Below are 19,166 nucleotides of genomic sequence, written 5' to 3'. Positions count from 1 at the left end.
GTAGATGTTCTACTGATGACAGACATCAGTGTCTTGACTGATCTTGTAGATGTTCTACTGATGACAGACATGGTCTTGACTGATCTTGTAGATGTTCTACTGATGACAGATATCTGTGCCTTGACTGATCTTGTAGATGTTCTACTGATGACAGACATCTGTGTCTTGACTGATCTTGTAGATGTTCTACTGATGACAGACATCGTCTTGACTGATCTTGTAGATGTTCTACTGATGACAGACATCAGTGTCTTGACTGATCTTGTAGATGTTCTACTGATGACAGACATGGTCTTGACTGATCTTGTAGATGTTCTACTGATGACAGACATCAGTGTCTTGACTGATCTTGTAGATGTTCTACTGATGACAGACATCAGTGTCTTGACTGATCTTGTAGATGTTCTACTGATGACAGACATCGTCTTGACTGATCTTGTAGATGTTCTACTGATGACAGACATCTGTGTCTTGACTGATCTTGTAGATGTTCTACTGATGACAGACATCGTCTTGACTGATCTTGTAGATGTTCTACTGATGACAGACATCAGTGTCTTGACTGATTTTGTAGATGTTCTACTGATGACAGACATCAGTGTCTTGACTGATCTTGTAGATGTTCTACTGATGACAGACATCAGTGTCTTGACTGATCTTGTAGATGTTCTACTGATGACAGACATGGTCTTGACTGATCTTGTAGATGTTCTACTGATGACAGACATTGTCTTGACTGATCTTGTAGATGTTCTACTGATGACAGACATGGTCTTGACTGATCTTGTAGATGTTATACTGATGACAGACATCATCTTGACTGATCTTGTAGATGTTCTACTGATGACAGACATCATCTTGACTGATCTTGTAGATGTTCTACTGATGACGGACATCTGTGTCTTGACTGATCTTGTAGATGTTCTACTGATGACAGACATCTGTGTCTTGACTGATCTTGTAGATGTTCTACTGATGACAGACATCTGTGTCTTGACATATCTTGTAAATGTTCTACTGATGACAGACATCGTCTTGACTGATCTTGTAGATGTTCTACTGATGACAGACATCAGTGTCTTGACTGATCTTGTAGATGTTCTACTGATGACAGACATCATCTTGACTGATCTTGTAGATGTTCTACTGATGACAGACATCAGTGTCTTGACTGATCTTGTAGATGTTCTACTGATGACAGACATCGTCTTGACTGATCTTGTAGATGTTCTACTGATGACAGACATCATCTTGACTGATTTTGTAGATGTTCTACTGATCACAAACATCAGTGTCTTGACTGATCTTGTAGATGTTCTACTTATGACACACATCAGTTGCCTTTAGAAATGTCCTAATTAATATTATAGATGATGTACTGATCAACTTATCAGGTCTAATCATTGACTTTCCAGAAAAGCCTGTGCCTGGCAGTGGTGATGGGGGCCAATCACAAGGTGGTGTACCTGATGGCCCAGCGGCAAGAGATCCGTGACATGTGGCTGCGTGGTCTGCGCTACGCCATTCAGAAGGACAAGCTGGCCGAGCAGCGCAACGAGACAGACAGATATCCTTGAATTAATCATTAGTGCTTGAGTAATGTGTTCATAAACAATCTCTGACACTGAGACCCTTGACTCACAAGGCCTTATGTTTAACCAACCTGGGTCTGGTCTACAAAGCAGTCTTTGCGCTAAGATGATTGCAACTCCCATACTTTAACATAGACTTTAGAGTCGTAGCGCTAAGATTACTTTCTGCAAGTAGGCCATGTTCCACAAAGCGATTTTAGAGCTAAGATGATTGTAACTCCCATACTTTAACATAGATTTGTGGCAGACATAGTGCTAAGAGGTCGTGCTAAGAGGTCGCGCTAATTGGTCACATTTGTGGAATGTGTCCCTGAAGTCAGATATGGGGGTACTCATTTTGGCCTGCCTGGGTGCAACAGTACCTGGTAAATAAAACATATTTATTCTACCCTCCTGTAAGTTTAGCTGTACCCGCTCTGTTCCAGCTAATAACTGAAGAAAATCAATATAAGTCTCTGAAACTATGCCAATGGCTGCTCACTGATGCTTGTTGATGGTCATCAATGGTACATGATTGGATATACTTGAAATTTCGGCAGACTTTCAAAAAAGATGTGTTTTCCGGTTCTTTCTTATCCCAATATAGCTTCCATGAGATATTGCTTTGCTGAGGTCTAGCAATCTCAACTAGGAGACCATTGTGACATCATCGGTTATCAAGATGTCACAATCAAACGACATCACTAATGGCTCAGTGCATGATAGATGATGGACCAAAAAAATGTCCATATTTTGGCACTTTTGGAATATGTCTGGGCTGTGACAAATACGTTCCAAGTATGCCAGAGGTTGCCAGCTCCCATCTTCCCGAGGCAAGGGAGTTTTAAAACTGACTATAAAAGTCCAGTTTCCACCCTTTCCAAACTAGGCTGGAATTTCTGGCCTCGAATCGTAGTGCCCTGTCGGGACAATCTGATGGATAATCAAAATTGGTTAAATAAACAATTTGTGATAAAAACCGATCTTACTTTGCGAAGTGCATCAAATCAGGTGTGCACCTTGACTAAAAACATGAAAATATTTTGGGAAATATCTGTTGATGCTGAGTTGGCAGTACACATACTTTGCAAATCCTGCAATCCACCATTATCTGGATGGCAGTTTACGAACCCGATGTATTTCGTTACACGATTTTGATTGGACTATGCATAGACTCATTAGTCCAGCCAAAATGTAACTCCATAATCTCGGTATAGTTCAGCAAGGGTGGAAACTGGAATGTTATAGTCAGTTAACTGCCTTGCCTCGGGAAGATGGCCAGCTCCGCATCTGCAACAGATGTGCTGCTACTGGAACTCTAGACGGGAGATTGTGTTTCCCCACACGGATATGTCAGACTATCTCGTCTCCCGTTCTTGTTCAAAGTGGTATTGGTACACTTGGTGACCAGGTGTTACGTGATGACTGAACTTGATACTTCTTGGGATGAATGGATACCCAAGTGATAGACCCCTTTGCCGATTTGTTTCTACGGAATTATGAGTAAGTCATGTGACTGGTTAGTGATAGTGCCTTGTGGGTAATTTCATTTGTTTACACCCAGGCAAGTTTGAGAAAGATGAATGGCTGAATTATGATGTTACTGGGAGGAGTTATATGTATACAGTTTAACCATGTTTATTTGACCTTGACCTTGGCACATGGGTGCGAGAAGCATTCAACATGGCCGACAGGAATGGCGATGGGGCTCTGGACTTTGATGAAGTGATGAAGCTTCTCAAGCAGCTTAACGCAGATCTGAAGAAGGACTATGTCAAGCAGATGTTTGATGTGAGAAATGTAGGATCTGTGTCGTTACTGTGTCCCGATAGTTTCCCAACGATATCCCACCCGTGTCCCATTCATGTTTGTTGAAGCTTATGTTACATAGTGGACACAGTGTTTTCAGAACCTATGTGATCATACTGTCAGTTTTTGTAACAATACTAGTTATGTTACATAGTGGACACAGTGTTTTCAGAACCTATGTGATCATACTGTCAGTTTTTGTAACAATACTAGTTATGTTACATAGTGGACACAGTGTTTTCAGAACCTATGTGATCATACTGTCAGTTTTTGTAATAATACTAGTTATGTTACATAGTGGACACAGTGTTTTCAGAACCTATGTGATCATACTGTCAGTTTTTGTAACAATACTAGTTATGTTACATAGTGGACACAGTGTTTTCAGAACCTATGTGATCATACTGTCAGTTTTTGTAACAATACTAGTTATGTTACATAGTGGACACAGTGTTTTCAGAACCTATGTGATCATACTGTCAGTTTTTGTAACAATACTAGTTATGTTACATAGTGGACACAGTGTTTTCAGAACCTATGTGATCATACTGTCAGTTTTTGTAACAATACTAGTTATGTTACATAGTGGACACAGTGTTTTCAGAACCTATGTGATCATACTGTCAGTTTTTGTAACAATACTAGTTATGTTACATAGTGGACACAGTGTTTTCAGAACCTATGTGATCATACTGTCAGTTTTTGTAACAATACTAGTTATGTTACATAGTGGACACAGTGTTTTCAGAACCTATGTGATCATACTGTCAGTTTTTGTAACAATACTAGTTATGTTACATAGTGGACACAGTGTTTTCAGAACCTATGTGATCATACTGTCAGTTTTTGTAACAATACTAGTTATGTTACATAGTGGACACAGTGTTTTCAGAACCTATGTGATCATACTGTCAGTTTTTGTAACAATACTAGTTATGTTACATAGTGGACACAGTGTTTTCAGAACCTATGTGATCATACTGTCAGTTTTTGTAACAATACTAGTTATGTTACATAGTGGACACAGTGTTTTCAGAACCTATGTGATCATACTGTCAGTTTTTGTAACAATACTAGTTATGTTACATAGTGGACACAGTGTTTTCAGAACCTATGTGATCATACTGTCAGTTTTTGTAACAATACTAGTTATGTTACATAGTGGACACAGTGTTTTCAGAACCTATGTGATCATACTGTCAGTTTTTGTAACAATACTAGTTATGTTACATGGTGGACACAGTGTTTTCAGAACCTATGTGATCATACTGTCAGTTTTTGTAACAATACTAGTTATGTTACATAGTGGACACAGTGTTTTCAGAACCTATGTGATCATACTGTCAGTTTTTGTAACAATACTAGTTATGTTACATAGTGGACACAGTGTTTTCAGAACCTATGTGATCATACTGTCAGTTTTTGTAACAATACTAGTTATGTTACATAGTGGACACAGTGTTTTCAGAACCTATGTGATCATACTGTCAGTTTTTGTAACAATACTAGTTATGTTACATAGTGGACACAGTGTTTTCAGAACCTATGTGATCATACTGTCAGTTTTTGTAACAATACTAGTTATGTTACATAGTGGACACAGTGTTTTCAGAACCTATGTGATCATACTGTCAGTTTTTGTAACAATACTAGTTATGTTACATGGTGGACACAGTGTTTTCAGAACCTATTTGATCATACTGTCAGTTTTTGTAACAATACTAGTTATGTTACATAGTGGACACAGTGTTTTCAGAACCTATGTGATCATACTGTCAGTTTTTGTAACAATACTAGTTATGTTACATAGTGGACACAGTGTTTTCAGAACCTATGTGATCATACTGTCAGTTTTTGTAACAATACTAGTTATGTTACATGGTGGACACAGTGTTTTCAGAACCTATGTGATCATACTGTCAGTTTTTGTAACAATACTAGTTATGTTACATAGTGGACACAGTGTTTTCAGAACCTATGTGATCATACTGTCAGTTTTTGTAACAATACTAGTTATGTTACATAGTGGACACAGTGTTTTCAGAACCTATGTGATCATACTGTCAGTTTTTGTAACAATACTAGTTATGTTACATAGTGGACACAGTGTTTTCAGAACCTATGTGATCATACTGTCAGTTTTTGTAACAATACTAGTTATGTTACATAGTGGACACAGTGTTTTCAGAACCTATGTGATCATACTGTCAGTTTTTGTAACAATACTAGTTATGTTACATAGTGGACACAGTGTTTTCAGAACCTATGTGATCATACTGTCAGTTTTTGTAACAATACTAGTTATGTTACATAGTGGACACAGTGTTTTCAGAACCTATGTGATCATACTGTCAGTTTTTGTAACAATACTAGTTATGTTACATAGTGGACACAGTGTTTTCAGAACCTATGTGATCATACTGTCAGTTTTTGTAACAATACTAGTTATGTTACATAGTGGACACAGTGTTTTCAGAACCTATGTGATCATACTGTCAGTTTTTGTAACAATACTAGTTATGTTACATAGTGGACACAGTGTTTTCAGAACCTATGTGATCATACTGTCAGTTTTTGTAACAATACTAGTTATGTTACATAGTGGACACAGTGTTTTCAGAACCTATGTGATCATACTGTCAGTTTTTGTAACAATACTAGTTATGTTACATAGTGGACACAGTGTTTTCAGAACCTATGTGATCATACTGTCAGTTTTTGTAACAATACTAGTTATGTTACATAGTGGACACAGTGTTTTCAGAACCTATGTGATCATACTGTCAGTTTTTGTAACAATACTAGTTATGTTACATAGTGGACACAGTGTTTTCAGAACCTATGTGATCATACTGTCAGTTTTTGTAACAATACTAGTTATGTTACATAGTGGACACAGTGTTTTCAGAACCTATGTGATCATACTGTCAGTTTTTGTAACAATACTAGTTATGTTACATGGTGGACACAGTGTTTTCAGAACCTATGTGATCATACTGTCAGTTTTTGTAACAATACTAGTTATGTTACATAGTGGACACAGTGTTTTCAGAACCTATGTGATCATACTGTCAGTTTTTGTAACAATACTAGTTATGTTACATAGTGGACACAGTGTTTTCAGAACCTATGTGATCATACTGTCAGTTTTTGTAACAATACTAGTTATGTTACATAGTGGACACAGTGTTTTCAGAACCTATGTGATCATACTGTCAGTTTTTGTAACAATACTAGTTATGTTACATAGTGGACACAGTGTTTTCAGAACCTATGTGATCATACTGTCAGTTTTTGTAACAATACTAGTTATGTTACATAGTGGACACAGTGTTTTCAGAACCTATGTGATCATACTGTCAGTTTTTGTAACAATACTAGTTATGTTACATGGTGGACACAGTGTTTTCAGAACCTATGTGATCATACTGTCAGTTTTTGTAACAATACTAGTTATGTTACATAGTGGACACAGTGTTTTCAGAACCTATGTGATCATACTGTCAGTTTTTGTAACAATACTAGTTATGTTACATAGTGGACACAGTGTTTTCAGAACCTATGTGATCATACTGTCAGTTTTTGTAACAATACTAGTTATGTTACATGGTGGACACAGTGTTTTCAGAACCTATGTGATCATACTGTCAGTTTTTGTAACAATACTAGTTATGTTACATAGTGGACACAGTGTTTTCAGAACCTATGTGATCATACTGTCAGTTTTTGTAACAATACTAGTTATGTTACATAGTGGACACAGTGTTTTCAGAACCTATGTGATCATACTGTCAGTTTTTGTAACAATACTAGTTATGTTACATAGTGGACACAGTGTTTTCAGAACCTATGTGATCATACTGTCAGTTTTTGTAACAATACTAGTTATGTTACATAGTGGACACAGTGTTTTCAGAACCTATGTGATCATACTGTCAGTTTTTGTAACAATACTAGTTATGTTACATAGTGGACACAGTGTTTTCAGAACCTATGTGATCATACTGTCAGTTTTTGTAATAATACTAGTTATGTTACAAAGTGGACACAGTGTTTTCAGAACCTATGTGATCATACTGTCAGTTTTTGTAACAATACTAGTTATGTTACATGGTGGACACAGTGTTTTCAGAACCTATGTGATCATACTGTCAGTTTTTGTAACAATACTAGTTATGTTACATAGTGGACACAGTGTTTTCAGAACCTATGTGATCATACTGTCAGTTTTTGTAACAATACTAGTTATGTTACATAGTGGACACAGTGTTTTCAGAACCTATGTGATCATACTGTCAGTTTTTGTAATAATACTAGTTATGTTACATAGTGGACACAGTGTTTTCAGAACCTATGTGATCATACTGTCAGTTTTTGTAACAATACTAGTTATGTTACATGGTGGACACAGTGTTTTCAGAACCTATGTGATCATACTGTCAGTTTTTGTAACAATACTAGTTATGTTACATAGTGGACACAGTGTTTTCAGAACCTATGTGATCATACTGTCAGTTTTTGTAACAATACTAGTTATGTTACATAGTGGACACAGTGTTTTCAGAACCTATGTGATCATACTGTCAGTTTTTGTAACAATACTAGTTATGTTACATAGTGGACACAGTGTTTTCAGAACCTATGTGATCATACTGTCAGTTTTTGTAACAATACTAGTTATGTTACATAGTGGACACAGTGTTTTCAGAACCTATGTGATCATACTGTCAGTTTTTGTAACAATACTAGTTATGTTACATAGTGGACACAGTGTTTTCAGAACCTATGTGATCATACTGTCAGTTTTTGTAACAATACTAGTTATGTTACATAGTGGACACAGTGTTTTCAGAACCTATGTGATCATACTGTCAGTTTTTGTAACAATACTAGTTATGTTACATAGTGGACACAGTGTTTTCAGAACCTATGTGATCATACTGTCAGTTTTTGTAATAATACTAGTTATGTTACATAGTGGACACAGTGTTTTCAGAACCTATGTGATCATACTGTCAGTTTTTGTAACAATACTAGTTATGTTACATAGTGGACACAGTGTTTTCAGAACCTATGTGATCATACTGTCAGTTTTTGTAACAATACTAGTTATGTTACATAGTGGACACAGTGTTTTCAGAACCTATGTGATCATACTGTCAGTTTTTGTAACAATACTAGTTATGTTACATAGTGGACACAGTGTTTTCAGAACCTATGTGATCATACTGTCAGTTTTTGTAATAATACTAGTTATGAGTGTCAACTCCGCCCCTAAGCTAAGTTAAAAGTTTAAGAAAAACAATTAAAAAAGCAATTCCACAGATTCCCCCCAAAGTGATCATCAGTCAGTTGGAACCTTTGTCCGTGAGTGTCTCAGATTGTCTGTGATTGGCCATGATTGTTCTTGAGTGTCTTTGAGTGTCTCAGATTGTCTGTGATTGTCTATGAATGTCCATGATTGTTCTTGAGTGTCTTTAAGTGTCTCAGATTGTCTGTGATTGTCTGTGATTGGCCATGATTGTTCTTGAGTGTCTTTGAGTGTCTCAGATTGTCTGTGATTGGCCATGATTGTTCTTGAGTGTCTTTGAGTGTCTCAGATTGTCTGTGATTGTCTGTGATTGTCTGAAATGTTTTACCCCATTTGGCCATTACTCTGGCATTAATCTGATGTGCCTAAATGAAATATACATGCTCTCTCTTAAAGTAGCCAGAACTCCAACTCATGAATAGTGGCTACCAGAGTCTGGATATAGCTTACTGGGTAAACTCTGATTGTCTGCCCACAGCTGCCAATGACAGGTTTAAAATGGTGGAATCTAAGCATCAAGATATATGTTAGGAATTACATTTGTTGGACATGTGTCACCAGTGACTGTGGACTCACTGATGACTTGCTTCTTGCAGAAGGCGGACACAAACAAGAGCACGAAGAGCAAGGCTGTCCTGGACAGGAACGAGTTTGTCAACTTCTACCACGCCTTGACCCAGAGGCCGGAGCTGGAAGAGATATTTCTCCGGTGGGTAGCAGTGTATCTCCCTCTTGTAGGGGTATGGGACGTGATGTAGGGTTTGTTTGTTGTTTAACACCGCACTTAGCAATATTCCAGCTATTTGACGGCGGTCTGTAAATAATCGAGTCTGGACCAGACAATACAGTGATTGACACACAATTGGGATACGATCACATGCATCAACCAAGTCAGCGAGCCTGACCACCTGACCCCATTAGTCGCCTTTTACAGCAATCATGGGTTGCTGAAGACCTTTTCTACCCCGGATCTTCATGGGTCGGGTGGTGTTGGGGTCGGGTGGTGTTGGGGTATGGTGGGTGATTTAGGTGTAGGGGTGGGTGGTTGTTTGGAGGTAGGTAGGCAGGCTTTTGAAAATTGATTTAGAATTAAGACATGAATCTATCTATACACAGGAAGGCATATAGTGTCTTATGTTGCCAGGTTGATGCATAGTCATGGTATCTCTTTGTATAGTCCTTGCTTACTCTGAGTTCTCTGTTGTACAGATACACACGAGGAAAGGCCTACCTAACAGTTCGAGATCTGCTGTCATTCATCAGGGAGGCTCAGAGGGTGAGACAGTCCTACAGTGTAGCTGACCACGCAGCAGTCGACACAGTGAATGTAGAAGCATGTCACGTTGTTGAAGACTTCCTGGAATACTAAAAATCATTTGAAAAAAGAAGAATTTCATAGCAACCTTTAATAAAACAAATGAGTTTTTGCCCAAGGCACCTCCCATTTTTCTGTTGTGTGCAGATGTCACTTGTGAGTTTCAGATGATGGACGCAGATGAAGAAACATGTCGCTCTTTCATACAGATGCATGAACCCCACTCTGTGCTGAAGCAGAGAGACCAAATGTCCATACAAGGTAGTGTATATCTGGCTATACAGGGTAGTGTATATCTTGCTATGCAGGGTAGTGTATATCTGGCTATGCAGGGTAGTGTATATCTGGCTATACAGGGTAGTGTATATCTGGCTATACAGGGTAGTGTATATCTGGCTATACAGGGTGGTGTATATCTGGCTATACAGGGTGGTGTATATCTCGCTATACAGGGTAGTGTATATCTGGCTATACAGGGTAGTGTATATCTGGCTATATAGGGTAGTGTATACCTGGCTATACAGGGTAGTGTATATCTAGCTATACAGGGTAGTGTATATCTGGCTATACAGGGTAGTGTATGTCAGGCTATACAGGGTAGTGTATATCTGGCTATGCAAGGTAGTGTATATCTGGCTATACAGGGTAGTGTATATCTGGCTATGCAAGGTAGTGTATATCTGGCTATGCAGGGTAGTGTATAACTGGCTAAACAAGGTAGTGTATATCTGACTATATAGGGTAGTGTATATCAGGCTATTCAGGGTAGTGTATCTGGCTATACAGGGTAGTGTATATCTGGCTATGCAAGGTAGTGTATATCAGGCTATACAGGGTAGTGTATAACTGGCTAAACAAGGTAGTGTATATCTGACTATACAGGGTAGTGTATATCTGGCTATACAGGGTAGTGTATATCTGGGTATACAGGGTAGTGTATATCTGGCTATACAGGGTAGTGTATATCTGGCTATACATGGTAGTGTATATCTGGCTATACAGGGTAGTGTATACCTGGCTATACAGGGTAGTGTATATCAGGCTATACAGGGTAGTGTATACCTGGCTATACAGGGTAGTGTATATCTGGCTACACAGGGTAGTGTATATCTGGCTATACAGGGTAGTGTATATCTAGCTATACAGGGTAGTGTATATCTGGCTATACAGGGTAGTGTATGTCAGGCTATACAGGGTAGTGTATATCTGGCTATACAGGGTAGTGTATATCTGGCTATACAGGGTAGTGTATACCTGGCTATACAGGGTAGTGTATATCTAGCTATACAGGGTAGTGTATATCTGGCTATACAGGGTAGTGTATGTCAGGCTATACAGGGTAGTGTATATCTGGCTATACATGGTAGTGTATATCTGGCTATACAGGGTAGTGTATACCTGGCTATACAGGGTAGTGTATATCAGGCTATACAGGGTAGTGTATATCTGGCTATACAGGGTAGTGTATATCTGGCTACACAGGGTAGTGTATATCTGGCTATACAGGGTAGTGTATATCTAGCTATACAGGGTAGTGTATATCTGGCTATACAGGGTAGTGTATGTCAGGCTATACGGGTTAGTGTCTATCTAGCTATACAGGGTAGTGTATATCTGGCTATACAGGGTAGTGTATATCAGGCTATTCAGGGTAGTGTATCTGGCTGTACAAGGTAGTGTATATCTGGCTATACAGGGTAGTGTGTATCTGGCTATACATGGTAGTGTATATCTGGCTAGGCAGGGTAGTGTATATCTGGCTATACAGGGTAGTGTATATCTGGCTGTACAGGGTAGTGTATATCTGGCTATACAGGGTAGTGTATATCTGGCTATACAGGGTAGTGTATATCTGGCTAGGCAGGGTAGTGTATATCTTGCTATACAGGGTAGTGTATATCTGGCTATACAGGGTAGTGTATATCTGACTATACAGGGTAGTGTATATCTGGCTATACAGGGTAGTGTATATCTGGCTGTACAGGGTAGTGTATATCTGGCTATACTAGGTAGTGTATATCTGGCAATACAAGGTAGTGTATATCTGAGTACACAGGGTAGTGTATATCTTGCTATACAGGGTAGTGTATATCTGGCTATACAGGGTAGTGTATATCTGACTATACAGGGTAGTGTATATCTGGCTATACAGGGTAGTGTATATCTGGCTGTACAGGGTAGTGTATATCTGGCTATACTAGGTAGTGTATATCTGGCAATACAAGGTAGTGTATATCTGAGTACACAGGGTAGTGTATATCTTGCTATACAGGGTAGTGTATATCTGGCTATACAGGGTAGTGTATATCTGGCTATGCAAGGTAGTGTATATCTGGCTATACAGGGTTGTGTATAACTGGCTAAACAAGGTAGTGTATATCTGACTAAATAGGGAAGTGTATATCAGGCTATTCAGGGTAGTGTATCTGGCTATACAGGGTAGTGTATATCTGGCTATACAGGGTAGTGTATATCTGGCTGTACAGGGTAGTGTATATCTGGCTATACTAGGTAGTGTATATCTGGCAATACAAGGTAGTGTATATCTGAGTACACAGGGTAGTGTATATCTGGCTATACAGGGTAGTGTATATCTGGCTATACAGGGTAGTGTATATCTGGCTATGCAAGGTAGTGTATCTGGCTATACAGGGTAGTGTATATCTGGCAATACAAGGTAGTGTATATCTGAGTACACAGGGTAGTGTATATCTGGCTATACAGGGTAGTGTATATCTGGCTATACAGGGTAGTGTATATCAGGCTATTCAGGGTAGTGTATCTGGCTATACAGGATAGTGTATATCTGGCTATACAGGGTAGTGTATATGATACTGTGAAGGACATGTGTACAATCTATGTGGGAAGGCACCATTGATGTTTTTGTAACAGATCAGTACGAAATTCTCCTGTGATGTGCTTGGTATGTGGTATAAACCAGAGCGGTGCTGATGTTGCAGGTTTCCGGGTGTTCCTGTCCTCTGACAAGCAGCAGTTGTTCAACCCGGAACACAGCCGCGTGTACCAGGACATGCTGCACCCCATGACACACTACTTCATCGCATCATCCCACAACACGTAGGTACCTCAGACCATCACACACTACTTCATGGCATCGTCTACAACATGTAGGTTACTCACACCAACACACACTACTTCATCGCATCGTCCCACAACACGTAGGTACCTCACACCACCATGACACACTACTTCATCGCATCATCCCACAACACGTAGGTACCTCACACCACCATGACACACTACTTCATCGCATCGTCCACAACACGTAGGTACCTCACACCATGACACACTACTTCATCGCATCATCCCACAACACGTAGGTACCTCACACCATCACACACTACTTCATCGCATCGTCCCACAACACGTAGGTACCTCAGACCATGACACACTACTTCATCGCATCGTCCCACAACACGTAGGTACCTCACACCATCACACACTACTTCATCGCATCATCCCACAACACGTAGGTACCTCACACCATCACACACTACTTCATTGCATCGTCCCACAACACGTAGGTACCTCAGACCATGACACACTACTTCATCGCATCGTCCCACAACACGTAGGTACCTCACACCATGACACACTACTTCATCGCATCATCCCACAACACGTAGGTACCTCAGACCATCACACACTACTTCATCGCATCATCCCACAACATGTAGGTACCTCACACCACCATGACACACTACTTCATCGCATCGTCCACAACACGTAGGTACCTCAGACCATCACACACTACTTCATCGCATCATCCCACAACATGTAGGTACCTCACACCACCATGACACACTACTTCATCGCATCGTCCCACAACACGTAGGTACCTCACACCATGACACATTTCTTCATTGCATCGTCCACAACATGTAGGTACCTCACACCACCATGACACACTACTTCATCGCATCATCCACAACACGTAGGTACCTCACACCACCATGACACAGTACTTCATCGCATCATCCACAACACGTAGGTACCTCACACCATGACACACTACTTCATCGCATCGTCCCACAACACGTAGGTACCTCACACCATCACACACTACATCATCGCATCGTCCCACAACACGTAGGTACCTCACATCACCACACACTACTTCATCGCATTGCCCACAACACGTAGGTACCTCACACCATGACACACTACTTCATCGCATCATCCCACAACACGTAGGTACCTCACGCCACCACACACTACTTCATCGCATCGTCCCACAACACGTAGGTACCTCAGACCATGACACACTACTTCATCGCATCGTCCCACAACACGTAGGTACCTCACATCACCACACACTACTTCATCGCATCATCCCACAACACGTAGGTACCTCACACCATGACACACTACTTCATCGCATCGTCCCACAACACGTAGGTACCTCACACCATCACACACTACATCATCGCATCGTCCACAACATGTAGGTACCTCACACCACCATGACACAGTACTTCATCGTATCGTCCCACAACACGTAGGTACCTCACGCCACCACACACTACTTCATCGCATCGTCCCACAACAAGTAGGTACCTCAGACCATGACACACTACTTCATCGCATCATCCCACAACACGTAGGTACCTCGAGCCACCACACACTACTTCATCGCATCGTCCCACAACACGTAGGTACCTCAGACCATGACACACTACTTCATCGCATTGTCCCACAACACGTAGGTACCTCACATCACCACACACTACTTCATCGCATCGTCCCACAACACGTAGGTACCTCACACCATGACACACTACTTCATCGCATCATCCCACAACACGTAGGTACCTCACGCCACCACACACTACTTCATCGCATCGTCCCACAACACGTAGGTACCTCAGACCATGACACACTACTTCATCGCATCGTCCCACAACACGTAGGTACCTCACATCACCACACACTACTTCATCGCATCATCCCACAACACGTAGGTACCTCACACCATGACACACTACTTCATCGCATCATCCCACAACACGTAGGTACCTCACGCCACCACACACTACTTCATCGCATCGTCCCACAACACGTAGGTACCTCAGACCATGACACACTACTTCATAGCATCGTCCACAACACGTAGGTACCTCACACCACCATGACACAGTACTTCATCGCATCATCCACCACACGTAAGTACCTCACACCATGACACACTACTTCATCGCATCGTCCCAGAACACGTAGGTACCTCACATCACCACACACTACTTCATAGCATCGTCCCACAACATGTAGGTACCTCACACCATCACACACTACTTCATCGCATCATCCACAACACGTTGGTACCTCACACCACCATGACACACTACTTCATCGCATCATCCACAACACGTAGGTACCTCACACCATCACACACTACTTCATTGCATCGTCCCACAACACGTAGGTACCTCACACCATGACACACTACTTCATAGCATCGTCCCACAACATGTAGGTACCTCACACCACCATGACACACTACTTCATCGCATCGTCCCACAACACGTAGGTACCTCAAATCACCACACACTACTTCATAGCATCGTCCCACAACAAGTAGGTACCTCACACCATCACACACTACTTCATCGTATCGTCCCACAACACGTAGGTACCTCAAATCACCACACACTACTTCATAGCATCGTCCCACAACACGTAGGTACCTCACACCATGACACAGTACTTCATAGCATCGTCCCACAACACGTAGGTACCTCACACCACCATGACACAGTGCTTCATCGCATCATCCACAACACGTAGGTACCTCACACCATCACACACTACTTAATCGTATCGTCCCACAACACGTAGGTACCTCAAATCACCACACACTACTTCATAGCATCGTCCCACAACACGTAGGTACCTCACACCATGACACAGTACTTCATAGCATCGTCCCACAACACGTAGGTACCTCACACCACCATGACACAGTGCTTCATCGCATCATCCACAACACGTAGGTACCTCACACCATCACACACTACTTCATAGCATCGTCCCACAACATGTAGGTACCTCACACCACCATGACACACTACTTCATCGCATCGTCCCACAACACGTAGGTACCTCAAATCACCACACACTACTTCATAGCATCGTCCCACAACAAGTAGGTACCTCACACCATCACACACTACTTCATCGTATCGTCCCACAACACGTAGGTACCTCAAATCACCACACACTACTTCATAGCATCGTCCCACAACACGTAGGTACCTCACACCATGACACAGTACTTCATAGCATCGTCCCACAACACGTAGGTACCTCACACCACCATGACACAGTGCTTCATCGCATCATCCACAACACGTAGGTACCTCACACCATCACACACTACTTCATCGTATCGTCCCACAACACGTAGGTACCTCAAATCACCACACACTACTTCATCGCATCGTCCCACAACACGTAGGTACCTCACACCATGACACAGTACTTCATAGCATCGTCCCACAACACGTAGGTACCTCACACCACCATGACACAGTGCTTCATCGCATCATCCACAACACGTAGGTACCTCACACCATCACACACTACTTCATCGCATCGTCCCACAACACGTAGGTACCTCACACCACCATGACACAGTACTTCATCGCATCGTCCACAACACGTAGGTACCTCACACCATCACACACTTCTTCATAGCATCGTCCACAACACATAGGTTCCTCACACCATCACACAGTACTTCATCGCATCGTCCCACAACACGTAGGAACCTCACACCATCACACACCACTTCATCGCATCGTTCACAACACATAGGTTCCTCACACCATCACACACTACTTCATCGCATTGTCCACAACACGTAGGTACCTCACACCATCACACACTACTTCATTGCATCGTACCACAACATGTAGGTACCTCACACCATCACACACTACTTCATAGCATCGTCCACAACACATAGGTTCCTCACACCATCACACAGTACTTCATCGCATTGTCCCACAACACGTAGGTACCTCACACCATGACACACTACTTCATAGCATCGTCCCACAACACGTAGGTACCTCACACCATGACACACTACTTCATCGCATCGTCCCACAACATGTAGGTACCTCACACCATGACACACTACTTCATAGCATCGTCCCACAACACGTAGGTACCTCACACCATCACACACTACTTCATCGCATCGTCCACAACACGTAGGTACCTCACACCATCACACACTACTTCATTGCATCGTACCACAACACGTAGGTACCTCATACCATCACACACTACTTCATAGCATCGTCCCACAACATGTAGGTACCTCACACCATCACACACTACTTCATCGCATCGTCCCGCATCTCAACCACTATATCACTCTTCTGGAAAATAAAACACCATCCACACACTGAATACAGTATACATAATGTTGAGGCTTTGTGTTGGTGACTCATTTTCACTGAACACACAACCATTTAAGAGGCTTCAATGCATGGTATTAAAATACCTGGGAATTAGAACATATAGAACAATTAAAAAATCCCAATTTTGAAAAAATAATGATAGTTTTCCAAGTTATCGAAGGACACATTTTAGAATCCTAGATGGATGCTAGATAATTCCCTGTATATATAACCTCATCTATTTCCCTGTGGTTGTGCTTGATGTTGCAGGTATCTGTCGGAGGACCAACTGAAGGGGCCCAGCAAGGTGGAGGCGTACATCGCTGCCCTCACCAAGGGCTGCCGCTGTGTGGAGTGTGAGTTGATTTACTTTCTGTAGTAGGTAATATCTCATGTTGAAGTCTACTTTAAACATGGGTCTGGGCCTGTTTCATTGAGCTGTTGTAGAGCTTACAGCAGAGGTAACCCTCCAGCATAGATGCACTACATACCCCAAGAATTGTAGCTATGGGCTGGGTGTTGCTGAGAGAGTGACAGAGGAATTTCATGTCATGTTTGTGTGTCCTGCATGGGCCAACATTAAAATTAAGTATCCCTCTTAAAATTTCTTTCAGTTATTAGACTCCATATTTTCTTGTCCTTGTTGGCAAATTGTGATACAAGTTTACAACATCAAGTTGCTGTGGTCATCAATCTTGCATTTATATTGTGATGTAAGTGAATAATTTGAGTACCGATATGCAACTACAATGTATATCATTGTGTCATACATTGAATTGAATTGAACTGAATTGAATTGTGAGACATCTATGACCTATATTTGGGGATACTCTCTGTGACCTATATTAGGGGCTACTCTCTGTGACCTACATTTGGGGCTACTCTCTGTGACCTATATTTGGGGTACACTATATGACCTACATTTGGGGTACACTATATGACCTACATTTGGGGTACACTATATGACCTACATTTGGGGTACACTAGATGACCTACATTTGGGCTACACTATATGACCTACATTTGGGCTACCCTATATGACCTACATTTGGGGATACTCTCTCAGAGCTATGAATTAGTTTATAGAGGAGGAGCTGTGTGGAGACGAAACAGGCACTGCTTTGAAGTCAATAAGTCATGTGAACTTGTCTAAAGATTTTTTAAGCCTGTACACATCTGATTTGGGAAGTTATGAGATGAAGGCATTACCCACAGCTGCTGAATATTAAGATTTAAACAAGGCAGTAGGTAACTGAAACCAAGTAAAATGTCGGTGAAACTAACAAAACGATAATTTGATTTGACACCCTGCCCTGGACCCCACTTGATCTACATTGCTACATGCTAGTTTGTGAACATACTGAACTTCAAACCCTGTCCAGGCACAGCGCCCCAATTGGCGTTCCTTTCCAAGCATACTTCCTAAGGTCGATAGTGGTTGGTCTCGTCAATATCTTGTGCTTTTGAGCTTCAATCCCAGTAAGTTCCTTGAATCAGAAAGATGCTAGCTTAATCAGTAAAAGATGAAGAGCTTTGAACTTTGATATCTCAATTACGCAATAATTTCAAGGGTCCTTACTGGAAATATGAGAGTCCTGTAAAGTAATGAAATGGTGAAGTCTGCTGTACTGTAAGATTGGATAATTACTTTAATTACAGGACTTATATACTTCTTGTCAAGAATTTGGAACAGTGAATATTATTATGCTTGGGGAAGGGATATATATTTATTT

At 41.2% G+C, this 19,166-nt stretch overlaps 1 protein-coding gene across 6 annotated transcripts in view; it reads left to right on the top strand.

Moving 5' to 3' along the window:
- Window positions 1-19,166, top strand: part of LOC124143152 (1-phosphatidylinositol 4,5-bisphosphate phosphodiesterase eta-2-like) — a 117,129-nt gene that overhangs the window by 79,252 nt on the left and 18,711 nt on the right. For all 6 annotated transcript variants that reach the window (XM_046511988.2, XM_046511991.2, XM_046511989.2 and 3 more), the window contains exons 4-10: window positions 1,416-1,567; window positions 3,233-3,362; window positions 9,288-9,400; window positions 9,901-9,967; window positions 10,174-10,267; window positions 12,967-13,084; window positions 17,704-17,789. In XM_046511988.2, coding sequence (XP_046367944.1) covers window positions 1,416-1,567; window positions 3,233-3,362; window positions 9,288-9,400; window positions 9,901-9,967; window positions 10,174-10,267; window positions 12,967-13,084; window positions 17,704-17,789 — 760 coding nt within the window. The remainder of the gene's footprint in view (window positions 1-1,415; window positions 1,568-3,232; window positions 3,363-9,287; window positions 9,401-9,900; window positions 9,968-10,173; window positions 10,268-12,966; window positions 13,085-17,703; window positions 17,790-19,166) is intronic.

The sequence above is a fragment of the Haliotis rufescens genome, unplaced genomic scaffold (assembly GCF_023055435.1).
Source record: "Haliotis rufescens isolate VD_foot unplaced genomic scaffold, xgHalRufe1.0.p SCAF_6, whole genome shotgun sequence".
Lineage (NCBI taxonomy): Eukaryota > Metazoa > Mollusca > Gastropoda > Lepetellida > Haliotidae > Haliotis > Haliotis rufescens.
Note: the sequence above shows the minus strand (reverse complement) of the source record. Positions and strands in the feature narration are given on the sequence as shown.